At 39.7% G+C, this 22,068-nt stretch overlaps 1 protein-coding gene across 2 annotated transcripts; it reads left to right on the forward strand.

Moving 5' to 3' along the window:
• The first annotated feature begins 15,624 nt into the window (after positions 1-15,624).
• On the forward strand, positions 15,625-20,878 carry LOC107800768 (protein SUPPRESSOR OF GENE SILENCING 3-like). Of its 2 annotated transcripts, XM_016623994.2 has the most exons (6): positions 15,625-15,817; positions 17,196-18,216; positions 18,598-18,892; positions 19,007-19,251; positions 20,017-20,174; positions 20,553-20,878. In XM_016623994.2, the coding sequence occupies exons 2-6, from the start codon at positions 17,215-17,217 to the stop codon at positions 20,758-20,760; spliced, it is 1,908 nt and encodes a 635-aa protein (XP_016479480.2). In that variant the 5' UTR covers positions 15,625-15,817; positions 17,196-17,214; the 3' UTR covers positions 20,761-20,878.
• Positions 20,879-22,068: the final 1,190 nt, after the last annotated feature.

The raw sequence follows: 22,068 nt of genomic DNA on the forward strand, positions 1-22,068 counted from the left end.
CGTCCGACCAAGTCATGGCTGGATACTCAATCAGGTTCTGTTTCAGCTCTTTTGAAGCCACCGAGCTTCGTTCTTTTAGGCCTTGGGTGAAGGCCTACACTGCCTAGTCGTCGGAGACTGGTGGTAGCTCCATCTATTCCATCTGAAAGTGAGACACGAATTCCCACAGCATCTCCTTCTCTCTTTGCTTGATTTTGAAAATGTCGGACTTCCTTGTCACTGCCTTGATGGCTCCGGCATGTGCCTTTATAAAGGAGTCTACTAGCATGGCGAATAAATCTAAATAATTAGGAGCCAAGTTGTGATACCACATCATGGCCCCTTTCGAGAGTGTTTCACCAAATTTTTTCAGCAATACGGACTCGATCTCGTCATTCTTTATATCATTGCCTTTTACAGCGCAGGTGTAGGAAGTAATGTGTTCATTAGGGTTGGTGGTCCCGTTGTATTTAGGGAGTTCCGGCATTCTGAACATATTTGGAATGGGCTTCGGGGCCGCTTCCTCGGGGAACGACCTTTGTATGAACTTCTTCGAATCCACGCCCTTGAAGACTGGGGGCGCACCCGGGATCTGGTCAGCCCTAGAGTTGTAGGTCTCGACCTTCTTATCGTTGGCTGCTATCATTTTCTCGCCTGATTCGATCCTTTTGGTGATATCCTCAAGCATCTTCACTATGGCAGGGTCAACTACCGATCCGTTATTGCTTGATCTATCGGGTGCTTGTTTGGCGGGGGGAGCTGTTTCCGGTGCTGCTGTGCTGGGAGTCTTCGGATGGCTTTGCAACTGAGCGATGGCCAACTGTTGTGCCTGCAATATTTCAAAAATAACATGAAGACTAACTTCTTGTTCTTCCCGGGCTAGGGTTTTTTGGGCTTCCTGTCGGTCCCCATGCCGTATGCTCCTATCGGTATGTGAGGTTTCATCAACTTGTTGTGCGTCCTGTGAATACACGTCCGCTAGAATCGATCCGGACGAGTTATCAGGATTTTGTGGTGGCGTGCCGACAGCCAGAACAGCCACGCCGTTTTCCCGTGGTTTTCGAGGTTGTTGTTCTCGACTCTGTTTACCAAGCCAGACATTTTGACCTGAAATTAAAGATCTCAAACAAGAAAAAACGTGAAAGATAACTTGTGTTTGTGTAATGAAACTAGCAAGAAAATAATCACTATTATTTTTAGCCCCACGGTGGGCGCCAAACTGTTTCCCGTGAAAATGGTAACAACAATTAAATTTGTAAATGGGATTCTAAAAATATGTGATTTATTTTTATGCTAGTTGTTAGAGCAGTCGATGCTAGGAGTATGAAGTTTAACGATGAGATACAAGATAAAACGGTACAGTAATCAAACCGAAGGGCTTGCTGCCCGGGCATCAAATTGGTCGATAAAGGGCCTCGGGGTTGATATCCAGCTCGAACTCGAGCTATCGGGGGTAACCGGGGAAGGGATAACAGTTAGAATATAACTAGAGAAGGCTCTTTATGGCCAATACCAAGCAATAAATGAAGAACAAGTATGAAAACAATAAATTCTAAGAGTGGCCTCGAGCGAATAAGAGCGAGTAAGTTAGAGAGAAGAGAGAGAGAGAGAGAGAGAGAGAGAGAGAGAGAGAGAGAGAGAGAGAGAGATTATTGATCTTGTGTAGAATAGTTGGAGCAACAGCATCCCATTAGAAAGTAGTGTGGGTTCCCCTTATATAGGAAGGGAATCTGGTTATAGTACAACATACATTAATTGTAAAAGTGTGGAGATGGGACAGCTAGACGCTACGCCTCGATTTTGCCTTGGGTAGGCCGGCTCTGTTAGACTTAGCGGCGTGCCTTGGGAATTCCCCTTTTTGCTCTAGCCTCGATCTTCGTCTTCTTTAAGTCGGGCCTCGACGAGCCCCGAGGGAGGGGACTCGGTCACAACTCCACATCCTCGGGGTCTCGAGATATTCTTCTGAAGTGTCTTGATAGCAAGAAATTATGCCCTCTGATTTCGCCGTGTACATTTACAATCTTGATTAGCTTTCTTACCTTATTCAACTAATCGACATATTCACTGATTCTTCACTAATCATTAAACTCCTGTCTATTTACCCCTAATTGCTCATTTGGTTTTCTTTCCTTAAATATATTCTGCCTTTACCGTTGGTTAATTGCCCTTAATTAAGGGAAAATTACACTAATTGGTGTATAACTGATTTTGTGGCTTCCTTAATTGCAGAAGGTTTGATTCCATTTACCTTATTTTCCTTGTTCTTAACTCCTATATATACTCTCCTTTACTCCTTACTTCTGGACACGAACACTAGTTCATCTACACTCTCACACTCTTAAAAGCTCTCTCTCTCTCTCTCTCTCTCTCTCTTTCTCTCTCTCTATTCTATTCTGTTGCTTGCAATTCTCACTAATCCAGCCGGTTGTAAGCCAAGGCTGGCTATTTGCACCATCTGTGCTCTATACTCTGTATTCTCTCCTTAATTGGTATGTCCTGATTCAATTCACATTCAAAAACTATGTGTTGTCTTTGTTGTTGCGGTCATTAGTTGTGATTTCCAGTTCTATTTACTATTCTACTATCATATGTTCAATGTGTAACAGGCATGCTTAGATTACACTGCCTAGTTACTGTATCACTCAGCATGTTTAAGTTTATTCTGTTTAAAGCTATAGCTAGTATACTGTTTAGCATGCCAATCTTGCTTTAGATAATTTGTTCACTAATATGTCCAAGCTGTATTGTGTGTTTATTGTCTTACCCAGCATGTCTAAATTCTGCTTGTTCTACATGTGATTAGTATTTCTAAAACTTAGAATGCTTCATGAAGTGCTTATCTAGTTTGTTCAAGTCTAATGGAATCCTATTAAGACATCTAGCCCTTTCAAAGGTACTCTAGTTGTGTGTATTGGTCATGTCTAAGACCTATATGTTCTCAACATATTTTTGTAATTAACTGGTTAATTCCATAACTTCTTGAGGAATCTGTGTATTTGTTTGTTATCACTAAGGTGCATTCTAGGTGTCCCCTACCCCTTTCTCCTTGTGTGAAGTCCGTTTGCCAAAGTGTTTTCTGAAGTATTAGAGTTGGCACTTCCACACTATACATAATCAGTCTTTGTTTGAGGAAAGTCTGGGTGTGAGCACTGCCCGTGATCCTTGAGGTCCTTAGGGAACTCTGACACACCTAGACATGAATTGGGCTATGGAACTTTGGGCATTTGAGACTAGTGAAGGCTTGGTACACCAGGATTGTTTTGGGCCTGCTTTAGTCTCTATAGCTTAACTTCTATTCTATTTATGTAATTTATATTCAATTCTTGGTCTGTAATAATTATTGTAAACAAACAGTGGGGTGATTAGTGAAAAAGGGAGGGTATTTGCATATTGTGGGTAAAATTAGGTAGATAACATGCCTATATTGTCTATTTCGATTCAAATGTGTTTGTTAGATAATATGCCTATAGGATCTGCTTTGGTTTCAATGAATTCTACCTTCCCCATTTCATATAATTAGATATCATGCCTATAGGGTGTAAAGTAATTGAAGTTCAGTTTCCATTACAACATGTATTCGAATTCGTCTCCTTAGAAATCATGCCTATATGATTAAAAAATAATTTTAATAGAAATCATGCCTATAGGGATTTCGCTTTGGTCAAATAAATTCTGCTTGCTTCACCTTATGTTCAATAAGAAATCATGCCTATAAGATCTAAAACCAATTTAGTTAGACCTAAAATCAGTTTAACTCTAAGCTTATACTGGTAAGTACTGAATCAGTTTAATTAAATAACCTACTCTTTTCGTGTTAATTAATATCACTAGAAAGCATTCCTATAGGATTTAAATTGCCCTTTTAAAAAATTATTTACTGGTTTACAGCATTCCTAATCAATAATAGATACCATGCTCATACGACATCACTATTATACGCCTAGGCAAGCCCATAGGACGATTTAAAATCCTGCAACTGTAAAACTATGTTCTGTTATCTGTAATTGCTCATATTCAACAGGTCTAAAATCAGTATGCAAGTTGAATAGGTCTTTGACACTTTGGTCCAAATTCAGTACTGCATATTCTCTACTCAAATAGATATCGTGTCTTAGAGTTCCTCTTAAATATCTGAAACTGTTGTTTGAGACGTGCACCTACTTGTTCTGTTTGTGGAGGTAAAATGTGAGCCTTTAATTGTTCCCTCTTTAAATGCAGTCCTAATTATTTTGGATTGACGCCTAAATTTTCTCCTTTAAGTACCTTAGGATGGTCTAGAACTACCTAAATTAGAGGTCTTAAATGCATCCAGGGCCACAAGGAAAGGACGGGTAATGCACGCATAGGATATTTTTCAAGGTTGATAGAACGCTTTAGGCTATGACCAAGGGGAGGGAATTGGGTAGTAAGGATATGATGACTACGCGTTAATGTCACATGTAGCCCCTCATTGAAGAGTGATTGCCGGACATTGTGTGGGTATGATCCTGTAGGCTAACCAACTTAGGACCCCTCTTTCCCAACTCCCGTTGTTTAAATGAATTTACTTTTCTTTACATATGTGCAAATTGTTCAAACCTCTTCTCTTGCTTTCATTACTTGAATCATACATGTACTTAAGAGTGTCAAAACATGCCTTTACTTGCGAGTATGTGTTAAAACTGTTTACTTGTTAAAATGACTAATTTACATAGTTTAAGTTCGGTTGGGACCCACCGCTGTGGACCGCAAGGGGTGCCTAACACCTTCCCCTCGAGGTTATTTCGAGCCCTTACCCTAATCTCTGGTAATGCAAACTAGTTCATGAGTTAACCGCTCTAGGTGCCCTAACGCACCATAATCCGTTAGGTGGCGACTCTTCAAATACCCAATTCCCAAAAGGAAACGAGTTATTCCCTATGAACGTCAAAACCCAGACTTCCCCGTCAAAAAGGTAAAAAAGGGGGCGCATCAATGACCGTATTCTCTCTCTTTCAATTATATTCTATGCTGATCTGAGTGCAGGTATCCGATCGGAATGGCCAAAGCACTCTCCAGCTCGAAGACCTTAAGGTTTTAAATCATCCGCTTCACTCTTTTTCCTTCGACCGAGTTTTTATCCCAAAAAGAGTTTTACCAGCAAGGTTTTTAACGAGGCAACACCTACATGCTACCTAAGGAAGATCCAACAAGTATTCAAGGCTTCTTTTTCAACCAGCCTCAAATACTGGGGGTCATCCCCCTCGAAAGGTCACCTACTCGAGGAAGCCAAGATACACCAAACGGGGGTTCAATAGGAAAGTAATGTACCGGACCAAACGGTCGAATGAACCGTGTCCGCATAGAACAATCGAGCTCACAACAATAAAAACATGTATACTTGTACCAAGTAATCAAAGAATACTTCCCAAAAGCATTTTTGCATTTCAAGAAAGCTCGACATTTTTGCAAAAAACGGCCTCAAAGCCGAAAGGCGCCCCGAATACTCGGGGACTGGCATCAATGACTTAAAACAACACGACCTCTGGGTCGGAGCTCCTAACTTATAAGCCCTCGATGAGGGAACATCAATATCACAAAGTGGCTCCATAGCCAAAAACATCCCGAACACTCGAGGACTGGCATCAAAAAACTCAAGGCTACATGACCTCCGAGTCGGAAACTCCAAAATCATAAGCCCTCTATGAGGCAAATACCAAGTTCACAAGCAATGGCTCCCGAGCCAAGAAACCCTCAACCACTCGGGGACTGCAGTCAATCGCCATCTCCATTGACTTATCAAAACCCGAGGCCATAAGACCACATGCGGGCAGCCTCGATCTCGTAATACCTACATAAGGCAATAACAACATCTGTAAGACCTCAAGCAAGGCATGAACAATACATGTACCAAGTATACAAAACTATAAGACCTCAAAGGCATGAAAAACTTGTAAGACCTTACTAAAGGCATAAACCCGATCTCAAAGTTTCGGCTATATATCGAACTTGTAAGACCCCTAAAAAGGCATACCCTCTATATAGATGCCGAAACTACTTCACTCGATACTTAAAGGCTCCGGCCAAACACAATTGACTTTGGTCACAAGGTTGTACCAACCAAACTAACTTGACTCAGGGACGCCCGATCATCACTATAAATCACAAGCCTTCAATTACTCCGAATATACTTCGGAAAGAACCGGTTAAACAGGCTACCCTCGATATAGGCAAAAGAGTTTCGACCATGTCAGCTCCTAAACACTGGCTTTGAGATACTCAGCCTCCAAGCCAATCCTCCCGCGGTGCTCGATCATCGCCATATAACGACTCACAATCGAGGTTTTTTATTAAACCTTCGAAGAGTCAGGCAAACACTATTTCAAAAAATCCTTATTGAAGGAAAAATAAAGCCTACATAAAAGGTCGCATCGACCCAAGGCGTAAGAGCCACTATCGCCAGCCCACATATATAAAAGGTCGTACCGACCCAATGCGTAAGAGACTAAGGGCTAGCTTGCAATTCAAAAACTTGAGGGTTGAATGAGCTCGATTCGTAACCCGATTTGGAGACTGAACCCAAAATAGTTAACTAAATATGCCTAAGGGCAAAAGCGTAAGAGCTATTGTCGCTAGCCCATAAAAGGTCGCATCGACCTAAGGCGTAAGAGCCATTGTCGCCAGCCCACATACACTAAAAGGTCGCATCGACCAAAAGCATAAGAGCCATTGTCTCCAGCCCACATACACTAAAAGGTCGCATCGACCAAAAGCGTAAGAGCCACTATCGCCAGCCTAAAATTTGACAACTTGAGGGTCGAATAAGCTCGAGTCAATGCTCGACTCGGGGACTGAGCACAAAATAGTTGGCCTAAATATGCCTAAGAGCAAAAGCGCGTAAGAGCCTATGGGCCAGCCTAATGAGCCTCAAGGCCATACCATGAATCTAAGGATTCCCCTCAGCTCAAAGACCAGTTCATATGGCTAAAATCAAGACAAAAAGAAATACAAAAGAAGCAAAACTGCAAGGTTTCCTCCTTATACATACATGCGAAAATATACAAGCTCCATTTACAACATACTTCGAAAGTACTATGTACAGAATCGGAAAGTAAAATCTACATCCCCCTGGGGGCTATGGCTCGTCGGCCTTATCTTTGCTATCCTCGACGTCGGACAGAAGCAACTGAGCACCACGCTCATCTGCTCTCACCTGCGTCAACTCTTCCGAGAGGTCAAATCCCCTAGCACGGATCTCCTCGAGGGTTTTCCTCTGAGACTTACACCGAGCATATTCTTTACTCCTATCTTCATGGTCAAGGATCTTTATCAGCTTAGCTTGAGCATCGACAGCGTCCTTCAAATAGACCGCCACTTCCTGATCAACCTTAGTTCGTCTCATTACAGCTTCAGCTTGGGCATCTACAATCTCGACCCTATCTTCGAGAGCTCGGTCTCGAGCTTTGCAATTGTATCTTGTCAAACCAAGCTATTGTCACGAGCTAAGTGAAATTGAACCTTAAAGGCGGAAGCCTTATCTAGAACACCCTGCTCCGTCGAAGCTTGAGCATTCGTCAGAGCCTTTAACTCATCATACTCGCGCTTGGCTCAACCAACCTCATCTCGAAGGCACTCCAAGCCATCCGCATTTTTTTGCAACTGAAATAAACAAAACATTAGCTTCGGGAGCTAGAAGGAGGAACGCCCGCTTACTTAGAACAAAAACTACCTGCTCCTTCAAGTAGCTCTCATAATTCGAGCTCCGACTCCCTCATATCGTAAGTATGCCAATTCGACTTCCCTTTCATCTCAAAGGAGCCTCAAGGATTTCTCCTCATCCAAAGATTTCCACAGCCTGGCCTCACAGTGAAGTAGCTCGTACTTAAGCTTGTCAAAGTCCTGCAAAAGAAAACTTAATAAGGAAGGGAAGGCGCGAAACTCGAAAGGCATGTGCCAAAATCTCACCACAGAGTGAAGCTGATGTGCTTCCTTAAAGGTCGAGTGCACATCTGCTAACCTAGTTCCCTCAGCTCCAAAAAATTTGACCCCGGCAGAGGCACGATCGCTCGGTGCATATGATCTCGGATTTCGAGTATCCCTCAAAGTACCTCCAACGGAAAAAGAAGGCGACACCGGAGGATAAACCTCCTCTTCTAAACTAGAAATCTCGGGCGGGGTTTGCTCAGTCAATACTTCCACTCCGGGCCCCGGGCCCAGGTTCGCCTTGCCCCGAGCGCCATCGCCCTGCAAAGGTATATCTTGCTTATTGTTATCATTCTTTAGCCTAGAAGCTAGCGATCCTCCCCCCCCCCCCCCCTTGAGTGGACACGGCCTCTCCTCGGAAGGCTCCCCGATGCCTAAAATAATAGGGTTAACACGCAGAAAGAGAAAGTGCTTTTTCAACTAAAAGAAGGTAATAGATCGGACGGCACATACCGTGGTATTTTGCCTCCAACCTATCCTTAGATAAAGCTTGCCACTTACGCTCATTGAAAGTAGAATGGATTGCCAACTTCCGAACCCAATCCGGCAGATCGGGAACCTCGCCCGGCATCCACGAGGTTGCTGCAGAAAAAAATGCATTTATGAGGCCAGCCTCCGCCATAAACGAAACTAAGAAGGCACGAGTGTACCACTTACGTGGATAATTCCACTCCTCAGGAATGGCATAAACTCCACGGGGATAATATCGACGGTCCGTACTCGGACGAATCGACTCATCCACTCCCGATCTCCATCTTCTTCATCATCAACGACGAAATGCGTAGTCGACCGGCATCGTAAGGTTAGCAGACCTCGATGATGAAAAGGCCGGTACAGCCTGATAAGATGGCTAAGCGTAAATTCAAGCCCTGCCCTCTCCGCAAAGAACCTCATCATCAACACTATCCGCCAAAATGATGGGTGAATCTGCGCCAAGATAACCTGGTATTTTCTACAGAAGTCGAGCACAACCCCATTAACGGGGCCAAGTATGAAACGATATGTGAACACACTCAGAAACCCCTCGGCACAAATCATAATACCCTCATCCAGGGAAGGCGCCTGCAATACTACCTTTTCCCCGCATCCACAGTCCTTCCTCACTGACTCAAGGTGTCCCTCTCCTATCGAAGAAGTAAACTTCAAGGTATGCTCCTGTTGGTCCTGATCATCGGGGCACTTTCCTGACGAAAAGTCCCCTCTCGAAGCAAAACTCCCTGAGTCAACAAGGTGAGAACCGGAGGCGGAACTCTCTTCTCCCTGCCGAATGGATCCTGGTGTAGCAGTCATGACTATAGCAAAATTAGGGAGCTGGAGTAGGAGTCTAGGCCAGAGCGTCAATACTGAAATAAAGAAAGGCCTAACGCAGGAAAAAAGGTAACTTCTCATAATGGTGGAATCTCCAAAAGGGTGCAAGTAACCCTATATATGGAAAAAACAGGCAACGATCCGCTGCCTCAGAGGCCGATTAAAATGCAGAAATCACTTTGGGAGGACGTGCCGGCGGGATCACCTCGATCACTTTGTAGCCGTGTTGTCCATTTGACGAACGACGTATGATGTTTGGGGTCGGAGACCCCCACACCAAACAAGTCCCGAAATGGTACCCGATCTCGAGGACCTCCATCACGAAGAAGTTAGGCTCCAGGAAGCCTTTGGCATCATCACCAGTCCCGAGGTGGTACCCGACCTCGAGGACCTACATCAAAAAGAAGTTAGGCTCCAAGAAGCCTCTGGCATCACCGCTAGTCCCGAGATGGTATCCGATCTTGAGGACCTCCATCAAAAAGAAGTTAGGCTCCAGGAAGCCTTTGGCATCATCACTAGTTTCGAGGTGGTACCCGACCTTGAGGACCTCCATAAAAAAGAAGTTAGACTCCAGGAAGCCTTTTAGCATGGTCGCCAAACCCGAAATGGTACCCGATCTCGGGGATCTCTCCAAGGGGCCGTTAATGTCATTACAAGACTCGAGATGGTACCCAGTTTCGAAGGTTCCTCTCAAGGAGAAAAATAACCATTTAAAACTCTGTTCGTATGGTCTTGGCCTTGGGATACCATCTAAACCCGGGCAGTCCCTCATCCGGGATCTATCTACAACGCCTTAAGGCTATGTACACTAAGTTCAAGACAAGTTTCCAGATGGCCCGAGTTAACCCTCACTCGGGGACTGCTCTCGAAAGCCTGAAGGCAGTCTCCATTCTCGAGCTTCTGAGCGAACCCCCCCCCCTCCCCGAAGATTATCGCAGGGTCTAAAGGCTAAATCTCGATTTGGGAGTTCGAAGCCCTACTCTCATTCAATTCAAAGTGAGGGTCCCGACGTCCCGATTTTATCAGTCCAACCCAGGCTTGATATTTGCACCAACCGATGGGGTCATTCACTTAGATTATACACAAACACAGATAAAGGGAAATATAACATACATCAAAGATAGAATCGAAGAAACATCTTTACATTCATAAATATTCGATCACAAAAGCCTATGTCATGAGTATGACGCCATCAGTATAACATTATCGCGGGAAATTCGGAAAGATAGTTATTACGGCCATTTCTTGTCGTTCTACTCTAAGAAACGCGGGGACTATTTGCATAAAGTAAAATTGGGGGGTCCAATTTTCCATCGTTATGACGCCTCGAAGGCTCGAAATCACGGTCGAGTTTCATCCCTTGAGGGCCATCGACACTCGACCTCAGGACAGTATGAGGCCGACAGTTACAGGAAGAAAAATGGGTAGTTCCCAAGGCATGAAGCTAGAGCCAACAAAATCTGTCAGGCTAGTCTGAGCCCGTATCGTGGCATTAGTTAGATGTCACATCTCCATATCTTTGTAATAAATGCACTTGTATTATGTTGGGATTCCCCCTCTTATATAAAAGGGGATCCTTATCATTTTGTAAACATCTGTTGCTCCATACTAAATATACTAGAACATTCTCTCTGCTCTTTAACATATTCTCTTGATCTTACTACTTCATTTATTGCTCATATTTATTGTGATTCTATTCATTATTCTTCATTTATTGTTTATTATTGGCCATAAAGAGCCTCCTTTGATCTATTTATAACTGTTATTCATCGTCGATAATCTCCGATAGCTCCCAGCTGAGCTTCAGACTCGACCCCGAGGGCTTCGAATAGGCAAGCTCGAGGCCTCGATTGACAGCGATTCGGTTTGATTAACACCTCGTTCTTAAGCTCTTATTTCGATTCTAAGTCTTTCACATAGCACCAACTGCCTAACAACTAGCATAAAAATAGATCAAGTATTTTTAGAACCACTAAATCAAATTTAATTGTTATTACCATTTTTACGGTAAACAACATTTAAAAAATTTCCCCATTATAGCTTCACGTGCATAAGCCCCCTTATCTCGCCGTGTGCATCATAATGAAGTATTTCCGCTTACTAGCAACACGCGCATAAGCCCCCTTATCTCGCTGTATGTGTATCAATATATACACCACCCTTATGTCACCGCATGCGCATCTCATTCACAACACAACGATCAATTGCACCACACATGCACATATGCCACCACATCTCCCAAGACAACAGTACTAAAGCCACAATAATACATAGCCCACGACTCAACAATAATATGAACAAGAATCACAATAATAATAATAATAATAATAATAATATAAGGGTACGGGGAGTGAATAACAATAAGAATGCTTCAAATAACAAATAATTCCGATTCAAGGCATATTAATAGCCTAAGGTCTAATCCGGTCAATTAACACACATACGCCTATGTACACACTCGTCACCTTATGTACACATCATTTCACATAGCACAAAATATTGCAATTAGACCAAATCCTAAGAGAAAGTTTTCCTCACACAAAGTTAGGCATGATACTTATCTCAATTAAGCCAATTCAATACTCTAAAAATGCTTTTCCTTTAAAATTTACCTCTGCACCTCAAATCTAACAAAAATGACTTAATATATCATACAATACAAGAGAAACCAATTTTGATTAATAAAGTTAAGATCTTCACACAATTCATGAAAAGTCAACAAAAATCAACCCTAGGCCCGCCCGGTCAAACCCTAGTCGAAGGGTAGATCTCGACTACCCATAACCCACGAGTCCATATATGTATTTGGTTTTCAAATTCGAGTCCAATTTGACTCTCAAAACTCAATTTTTTATTTTTCTAAATATAGTTAAAAAAACCCCAAAATTTCTCTTCAATTTTCATGGTTTAGATGTTAAAATTCATAACTAATTATATTATATAATCAAAATTTAGTCAAAATCAATCACCCAATAGTTTTGTATGAAAATCTCCTCCTAAAATCGCCTCCACAGAGTCTAGGGCTCCAAAATGTGATAAAATGAGACCAAGTCCCAAAATCCCATTATTTTGTTCTGTTGCAGAAGTCGCAAATGCGACCCAAGGTTCACAAATGCGATAAAAGGATCACAATTGCCTGCCTGACAAGTTCAGGGAATGTCACAAATGCAACTCAAATATCCCATTTGCGAAGTCTGCCCAGGTCGCAAAATCGACCAAAATGTCACAAAAGCGACCAGCCTAGGAAATGACCCACCTTTGCAATTGCGATAAGAGCATCTCATTTGTGACACCTGACACCCCCTGCCTTCTTCGCAATTGCGAACTAGTGTTCGAAATTGCGGTAACCACAACACCAGCACACCAGCAGTCCTGAACCAAGTCCAAACTGATCCGAAATACGTCTGAAACTCACCCCGAACCCTTGGGCCTTCACACTAAACATCTACACAAGTCTAAAAATATTATACGAACTTGCTTGCGAACCCAAAATACTGAGATAACATCCAAAACTACGAATCGAATACCAAAATGCATAGAATTCATAATGAAACTCAAGGATCGCTAAAATCACAACTAAGCGTCTGATCCTACCGAACCAACTCGGAATGACACCAAACTTTGCAGATAAGTTTCAATTGACAAAAGGACCTTTTCCAACTCCCAAAACAAAAATTCAAACTCGATAGCCATAAAGTCAAACTATGGTCAAACTTAGAAAATTTCTAAACTTTCAAATTGACAACCTTTAGCAAAAAGAGGCAATTCAATCTAGGAACCTACGAATTCAATTCCTAGCTTACACTTAAGTCCAAAATCACCATACAAACCTATTGGAACTATCAAAATACCATTCCGGGATCGTTTTCAAAAAAGTCAAACCTCGGTCAACATTTCCAACTTAAGCCTCCAAACTAAGAACCAGTCGATCCAAATCAATCTAAGACCTACCCGAAATGAAACCAACCATCCTCACGAGTCATAAAACCATAAATACACCTACAGAAAGCATCAAAAGGGAAACAAGGCTTAAATACACAAAACGACCAGTCGGATCGTTACACATCCCTTTATTCAATCATTCTATTTCAGTTTTACCAACTAGAATGATCTATAGTAGAATAAGAAACAACTTCAACTAAGTAATAAGAACATTAAAGCTCGACATGTTACTCAACTGAGCAATTCTTGTGCTTCCTGGTTCTTAAATGATGGGTGCATATATTGCACCAGATACATTTATGATTGAGTATCAAAATAATTCATATAGGAAGATTCAAATTAGCTTATCTGTGGAAAAGATTTCAGGATCAAAATTATATTAAAAAATCATACTGCACTACATAATTTTGTAATTTATCGTAGCGGGCACATTTAGAACTCGTTTGGCATAGTATTAGTTTAGAGTCTCCATTCAAAGTTTCAAACACTCTATTACTTATTCTGTGTTCAAACCAAAAAATCGTACTAAAAATTGCAAAAAATCATTTAATGTTTGATTGCTTTTTAAGTTGTCATAATCTATTTAGGGAATAAAACACCATATAGATACTTACTATCTTAAGTTTGGTGTTACCTATAAGTACTCAAATTATTTATCCTAGTTTTGCTTATAATAACTCCACCAATTTTTCACGGGCAATTATATATAGATTTATGAACCAAAGATTAATGAGCAACTTTTGGAGTCACGAAATTTCTTTAACCACTTTGACATAAATTCTACTATTACACGTAGGGTGTTCATACCGAATCGGAAAACTGCACCAAACTGAAAAACCAAACCAAACCGATTAAAAAACTCGATTAGGTTTGGTTTGACTTGGTTTGGTATTGAGTAAAAAAACTCGAACCAAACCAACATATAAATATATAAATTTTATTTATATTTTTAAGACTTTATAGTGATTTTTCTTTAGAAAATGTAGAAATATTTGGGATCCTCTCATGTATTAACCTTGAAAGCGTAAATTAACGAAATATTATTGTCAGACGACTAAGAAAATAACTCTCATGTGTTACTAAAAAAATTCTTCCCATTAGAATATTTTAATAGATCATATGTTTGTCAATTTTTTCCATATTTACTAAACATATATTCACTTATCAAAGCTTTATCTATAAATTTAACAAAGTAAGATTGAAATAATATTTAGGTAACAAAAAACCCGACAAAACTGGACTAATCCAAAGCGATATAGTCGATTTGGTTTGATTTTGACAAAAATCGAACCAACCCGGTCCATGTACACCCCTAATTAGCCTCATGTGGGTATTTAGTCTTTAGTCTCACTACACTACACAAGTCTCGTTAGTACCATCCTTTTTTTCTCATTAAACATTGCAACATCATTAATTAATGTATTACGTATTAGTTTTACTTGTAGCATGTTTGGCCAAATTTTTCCAAAGGCCAAAAAAATGCCAAAAGTACTTTTTTCCCGGTTTGGCCAAGATTTTTGGTAGAAAAAAAGTATTTTTGGGAAGAACTAGAAGTAGTTTCTGAGAAACAAAAAAGTAGTTTCTCCCTAGAAGCAGAAGCAGAAACAGTTTTGACTTTTCTTCTTATAAAAAATATCCTTAATAAAATATGATATATACCAAAATAATCTTACTTATTTTAGACCTAATACTTAGGATATTAATGTATAAGTGTTTCTTCTTATTTTTAGAATAACTTCCTAATAAATAGTGACTTCAGGGGTAATTGCTTTTATATTTGTTGAATGATTTTCTAATATATATAAATCAGCTTTAAAAAATTAAAGTACTTTTTAATTTTATTTTTATATTCTACTTAAATAAAATGAAAAGTTTAATTTTTTTTTTGATATTATTTATTTACTTATAACATTAACCATTAAGTAAATCGTTTTGGTCCTTATTCGTAATTTGATACTTAAAAGCACTTTTTGAAAAACTTGATCAAACACAAATTATTTTTGAAATAATCAATCTGATTTTGGCTAATCAATCTGAAAAATATTTTGGGCAACTCTCTGAAAGACTTTTAAAAAAGCACTTTTGGAAAAAGTATTTTTTAAAATAAGCTGATTTTTTCAATTTGGCCAAATAGACTATTAGTCTGTCCGTAATACTGGACGAGCCTCTAACATAAAATAATCATCTGATTAATATTATTTTTTTAATGATATGATTTTATTTTTAACTCGTTTTACACGAGATAAGAGATAATTAATTCTGAAATTAAATTTAAAATAAGTTTATTGCACGATTAATTGGGGTAGAATCCGAAGTATCCCAAAGTTAATTATTTTTATCCCCACATAAGAGTTAAATAACTAATACCCAAATAATTAATTTCTCCGTCAACCAAACTTATTCTTTCCCACTACCGCTACCAATATTAGTATGGAGTACAATACCAGGTGTCACACTCTGACTAGACATGGTACAATAGTAGTCCTTTTTCATTAACGCGTTTTTTTTTTTTCGTTAACTTGGGCTCCTCTTTTCCTTCCCACTCAAAGATCAGCTAAGCCCGCACTCTCACTGTCTTCCTTCTCCAGCCAACTTTGCTTCTACACTTTCTTCCGCCGGCGATCATTTTCTCCGGCGAAGCCCAGTGGTAGGTTTTCCCTATTTCTTGATTTTCTCCTTTGTGACCAAAACCCTAAACCCTTTTACTGATTTTAAACTGGTGGGTTTTTAATGCATTTTGTATCATAAAGAGACCCTGATTCCAATATTCTTTCTATTTCCTTTTCTTTTTCTGGTTAATTCATGCTTATGTGATTACACTCATGCCTTTCACTTTCTTTGCATTTTTCTGAAAACAAAATTATATAAACAAGAAAAGATGTAGTGTGTGTGTGTGTGTTATCGTTTTCCAGGGTTTGAGTTTCTTGATATTTCAGTAAATGGGGTTTTTCTTAATGTTCTTGTTAATAGCCTTGACCCTTCTTCTGCGTTATATAGGATAGATGTATAATGTTACTTTTGATAGAAGGGTTTTCAATTTTCACCACCCTTCTCTTATCATAAAACGGGTCTGAAAATAATACTATTGCTTAAACTGTTTCGCCAATTTTTGGAACTACATACATTGGATATGGGTTTATTCTTTTCGGGGAAACCAACCATATATATTTGATTTGATTTTGAGGAAGAGAAATTTGACAGCTATTTTAGGACTGTTGCAGCTAGAATAATTGTGTAAAATAGATGCTGATTTTAATTTGTGAAGAACATAGGGGATCTTTGAAGATAGAGTGTTTAATATCTCATTATTTGTTTTAGATTTGAATTGAATTGGCTTAAGTGAGTGTCTTTTGTGTTTGGTTTCCATTGCCCTTTGTTCCCTTTTCTGTGTTCTGTTCGTAGAGGAGAGGAGGCAATGATAATCTATATAGGTTACAAATCAGTTAGCCAGTTGGCCTCTTCTATTTATATTATTAATCTTGTTCTGTTCGTAGAATGCTGGTTATTATCTCTTAGTTATGGGCATGAATGGAGCCAGTTGGGAACCCATTTTCGCCATTTTCTATTTGGCCATTAGAAGTGGTACTTTGGCATCATATATGCACTACACTTTATGTTTTGGGGTTTGTGCTCTTCAAGTGAACTTGCATTTTCTTTTTCCTTGATTTATTTCCCTGATTATCTTCCTTCTGGTCCTTGAGAAACATCAATTCTAGATATGCTAATTTGAAGCCTTACTATTTGTCTGCTGACTATTAACTGTTCAATTTTATATCAGCTGGTATCTGTGTGTATTGGAAAGGACTTAGGTGGTTATTAGACATTATACCCCCGTCACCAAGTGTATATTTGTTTATGTTTACCCTATTTTTTCTAATTCTCAGCCATGCATGTCATTTGCATGTGATGAAGCAATGTCAGTGAAACGCTAGCTATGTTTTATTTTCTTGTTTCTCTGACACTGATGATAAACGGTGATTTAATGTTATTTATGATCACACCATATCATATGTGTTTATTTCCAGCTCACAGTTTCATCCAAAGATGAGTTCCAGCAAAAGGGTTGGGAAGTCATCAGCAAAGCAGAAAGCTATCTGTGAAACAACTACACCAACGGTTGATGAGATAAGTCTAGGTGTTGGAGATATGGGCTTTAACTCTGAACAAAATGATGGATGGGAAGTGTATGCTAGGAAATCTAAGAACAAGAGTGGAAGCAGTGCTGGGAAGCAATGGGTTCCTCAGAATCCCAGTCCGAAAACTTGGGGAAACCAGAATACCAAAGCGTGGGGTCATCCAGATGTCGTTCAGAAATTGGGCATGCGTAACAATGTTGGACCAGGAAGGGGTTCTAGGAATAACTGGTCTACACCTATTGATCCTCGAAAACCTGCTGGCAGAGATAACTCCAGGCCGCAGCTATTTGACGGAGGTTTTGGTAATTGCTACACCCCTTCACCTGCTGCAGTTCCTCCTGCTCTGAAGAATGGATGGGATTGGTCTGCTAGAGCTGCCTCAACTGATCCGAAGGAGGACCAAGATGCTTCCCCTGTCGCTGATGATGTTCAGGGCAGTGAACATGATGGCGAGGATAATGAATCAGATTTTCTTGATGAAAGTGATGATGACCTTCGGAGTGATGAATTTGACTCAGATGTGGCTGAAATGAGTTATGAGACGCGCCAGAAAAATCGTTGGTTCAAAGAACTTTTCGAATCTCTTGAAAGTTTTACTGTTACTGAGATTAATAATCCTGAACGACAGTGGCACTGCCCTGCATGCAAAGGTGGTCCAGGTGCAATTGAGTGGTTTACAGGGTTGCAGTCACTGATGACCCATGCAAAAACGAAAGGAGTAAGGGTTAAAATACACAGAGAACTTGCTGAACTTTTGGAGGAAGAACTGCGTGAGAGAGGTACTTCTGTTGTACCTCCAGGTGAAGTGTATGGAAAATGGGATGGCATAGAGTTTAAAGATAAAGAAATAGTGTGGCCACCAATGGTGATTATCATGAACACGAGGCATGACAAAGATGAAAATGACAAGGTAGATGATGATTTTTGTCTTCTCCTCTCTTCTAGTTTATGTGAACCTATTTCCTTTTTGGCCATTCCATAAAGAATGACCCCTTTCTAAATTTGGTAACAATTTAGCTTAAACTTACAATTTTTACAATTTTACCTTTAATGAGAAGCTTTTATAACCACACAAATACTCTGGGCCCTTTTTGACTTGTTTAGGACCACAAATTTCAAAAGTCTTTATTTTTTCTTAAACTCCGTGCCCAATCAAACAGGTTCACATAAATCGGAACGGAGGGAGTACTTGATATACTTTTTATTTAACACTTTATTGGCTTAATGTCTAATACGTATCTCTCTCTCTCTCTCTCTCTCTCTCTCTGTCTGTCTGAGCCGCATTTCTCAGTGGATTGGAATGGGAAATCAGGAGCTGCTTGAGTCTTTTAGCTCTTATGCTGCTGTCAAGGCTCGACATTCATATGGTCCACAAGGCCATCGTGGCATGAGTGTATTGATTTTTGAGGCCTCTGCCGTGGGATACATTGAGGCTGACCGTCTGCGTGAGCATTTTTCTGAAAATGGAAGAGACAGAGACGCATGGGAACGCGGTACAGCTCGCTTTTATTCAGGGGGGAAGCGTCTGCTTTATGGTTACATGGCAGAGAAAAGAGACATAGACAGCTTTAACCAGCATTCACCTGGTATTTGTGATTATTTTCTTTTTGAACAAACTGTTGTACTTCGGAGAACACTGATCTTCCCTGTAAGTAACAAATACGTTGATTAAAGTTTGATTTGCTGTGTGGGATTTATAGGGAAATCAAAGTTGAAGTTCGAGATGAGGTCATACCAGGAAGCTGTTGGAAATCCAGCGAAGCAGATGATGGAGGATAATCAACAGCTAAACTGGTTCAAGAACAAAGCTGCTAAACACCAGAAGCAGGCTAAAGCTCTTGAAGAGTCTCTCACTCTGGTGAGTGAAAAGCACCGTCAGACATTGGAAGAGAACAAGATTGTCAGATTGAAAACAAAAATGCACCATGAACAAATCAAGGAAGAGGTATGTAAGAAAATGCCAGATATGGAAATGTTACTTGCTCACCATTTGATCAATTATTATGAAACCTTGAGATGTTAAAGGCTGCAGTAACTGACCTTGACGGTGCCTTGCTGAGTTCAAATGTAGAATAGGCTCTTAATGTGTATTCACTGAAGTGCAATATCTTATCTACTGAGTTTATACTAGCTTTAATCTCGATTCAAGAAGATGCTTGTATTTAATTAGGGACTGTTTATACAAAGCGTGCTTTCTGAGTCATTTCATCCTTATTTTGTTTGTCCGTCTATTTTGCTATTGTTTATCGTGATGCTATTATTTATCTCCTTTTCTAGGATAAGAAATGATAATGGATTTCATTTGAATGTAGGGAGGATATGGTGTTCATTGTTTGACTAGGATCCTGTTGGGGGACCTCCTCATGTATTTAAATGATATATTCCTTGATATTAACTCTTTGTAATTTCTGGTATTAAATTCCATATAGTGGTGTTAATGAATGTTTGATGAACTTTGTCTGTATGTTGCACATATCACGTCCTAGAATTGCTACTACTGGCACTAGGACAACTCTGACTTGCTTGACATTCATTTAGTCAAAACTTTCTTTCCCTCTGCATTTCGATTTTGTTTTTTTCACATCCTTTGTGTTTCTTTTTTGGGGAGCAAGCAGCCATCAACCCTTTCTTGTGCTTTTAGAATGTTGTCCTCTACCTTAATTTCTGTTCTCTACATACAATCTGAATCATATAGTTATACTTTCTGCAGATGGAGTACCAAGAACAGTTTTTCAAGGATCAGATCAAAATAATTCATGATGCCAGGACTGCTGAGGAGGACAAATTTGAAAAGGTACAACAGGAGCAGCGTGAGATGGTCCAACAATCTAATGCAAATACTTCCTCGGTTGAGGATCATCGTGTGAGGTAAAATGTTCTTGTGAAGGCTTTATTTCGGTACCTGTAGTTTGGTAGCTATGCTGTGTTACATCTGGAACTACATCAGATAAACCAGATCTTGTTAATCCCCTGCTATGTGTTATGGAGAAGTTTGTTAGGACCCATTTGGTTTTCACAGCATGAAAAATTAGTGGCTACTCCATTTGATCTCTCTGTGTGTTGCAAGGGAAATCTAGACCTGATATTAAGCTTTTTGACATATTTATCTATAACATTGATGCTTTCAGAAACCTCCATGCCACACTAATGTATCCCCATTCTTTTTGAGAAACCGTAGGTTTGCCACACTAATGGTGGTTGATGGATATTCTTTGAGATTTTCCTTATGTATCATTTGCGTTTCAGGGCAGAGCGTGTTGCAAAATTTATCAAACTTCAGGACAAGGAAATGGAAGAGTTTGTGGAAGAGAGGGAGAATCTGATGAGAAGTCATGAAGATAGGATAGCTGCATTGAGACGCAAATACTGGGAAGAGGAGGTTGAACTTGAGAAGAATTTTGACTTCGAACTGGCTAAGCTCATGGAGAAGTACTCCCCAAAGCAATCTGAATAGCAATGGCTCCATGTGACCCCCAAGTATTCGCTTTAAATTTCTGATGAAATTGGGATGCTGTATTCAAATACCTTTGAACTAATTTATTAGTCTATAACTAACGTTGCACTTCCAGACATTTTTATTTGTTTTTGGGTTGTGAAAACCTCTGTCACCTTATGTTTGACCACTTATACGGTATGATTATTACTTGTGACCGACTAGGTTCGTTGATGACGCTTGCCACAAGCTACTTTTGTGAGTGAGGAGCGGCCAGTTGCTCTACCCTATATAAGTAATGCTTCGGCATGATTTCATTTTTGGGTAGGGGGATTGAATTTCATATTGGGAGTGGCCCAAGTCCTGCTCAACATGAATTTGGCTTGTTCCACCTTTTCTTTGTAGATTTTTACATATCTATATACTATTGAAAACTTTATTACTCTTCCTACTCAGATTTTACTTTAATTACCTCCTATATAAAAAATTACTAATTATGTATATTTTTAGAATTTAAAGATAATTAATCAATTCCTACAATTATTGTAACGTACAAATCCCCCTCCCCACGTTTCTCTCTTCGTATCCCACTCCCTCCACGTTTCTCTCTCCACATCCCACCCCTTCCCCACGTATCTTGAACAAAAGAGCAGCAATTCCACCATTGAAAATTATTAAAAAGCTTTGAAGCTTTGAATTCGAATTTGGATTTTCAAAAAATATTATTTGTTTGAATTGGGTGTTGTTGCAAAGAACTGGGATTCTTTCTACGTCTCTCTATCTCTCATTCCCTAATTTCAGTGATGTAAAGCAAAGGAAAAGAGTGCAGCAATTCCACCATTGACAACCATTAAAAAGCTTTGAAGCTTTGAATTCAAATTTGGATTTTGAAAAACCATTACTCCCTCCGTTCCATATTAGATGAGGTACTTTCATTTTTAGTTTGTTCCAAAACAAATAACACATTTCTAAATTTGAAAAATATTCAACTTTAAACTCTTTCATTTTACCGTTAATGAGAAGTTTTTATAGCCACATAAATGTCATGGCCCCATAAACTTTTTACCCCTTAAGCTTTTAAGACCACAAGTTTCAAAAGTCTTATTCTTTTTTCTTAAACTTCGTGCCGAGTCAAACTACATCATCTAATATGAAACGGAGGGAGTATTTGTTTGGATTGGGTATTGTTGCAAACAATTGGGAATATGGTTTGGAGTTTATATATCAATTTTGAGGGTGTTTTGGTGAAGATTAGACTTGATTTTGGCTGAATTTCAAATTGAAACTTGAAGAAGAAGAAGAAGAAATAGACATGATATACATTATATT

Source organism: Nicotiana tabacum, chromosome 8, assembly GCF_000715075.1.
Source record: "Nicotiana tabacum cultivar K326 chromosome 8, ASM71507v2, whole genome shotgun sequence".
In the NCBI taxonomy this organism is placed as follows: Eukaryota; Viridiplantae; Streptophyta; class Magnoliopsida; order Solanales; family Solanaceae; genus Nicotiana; species Nicotiana tabacum.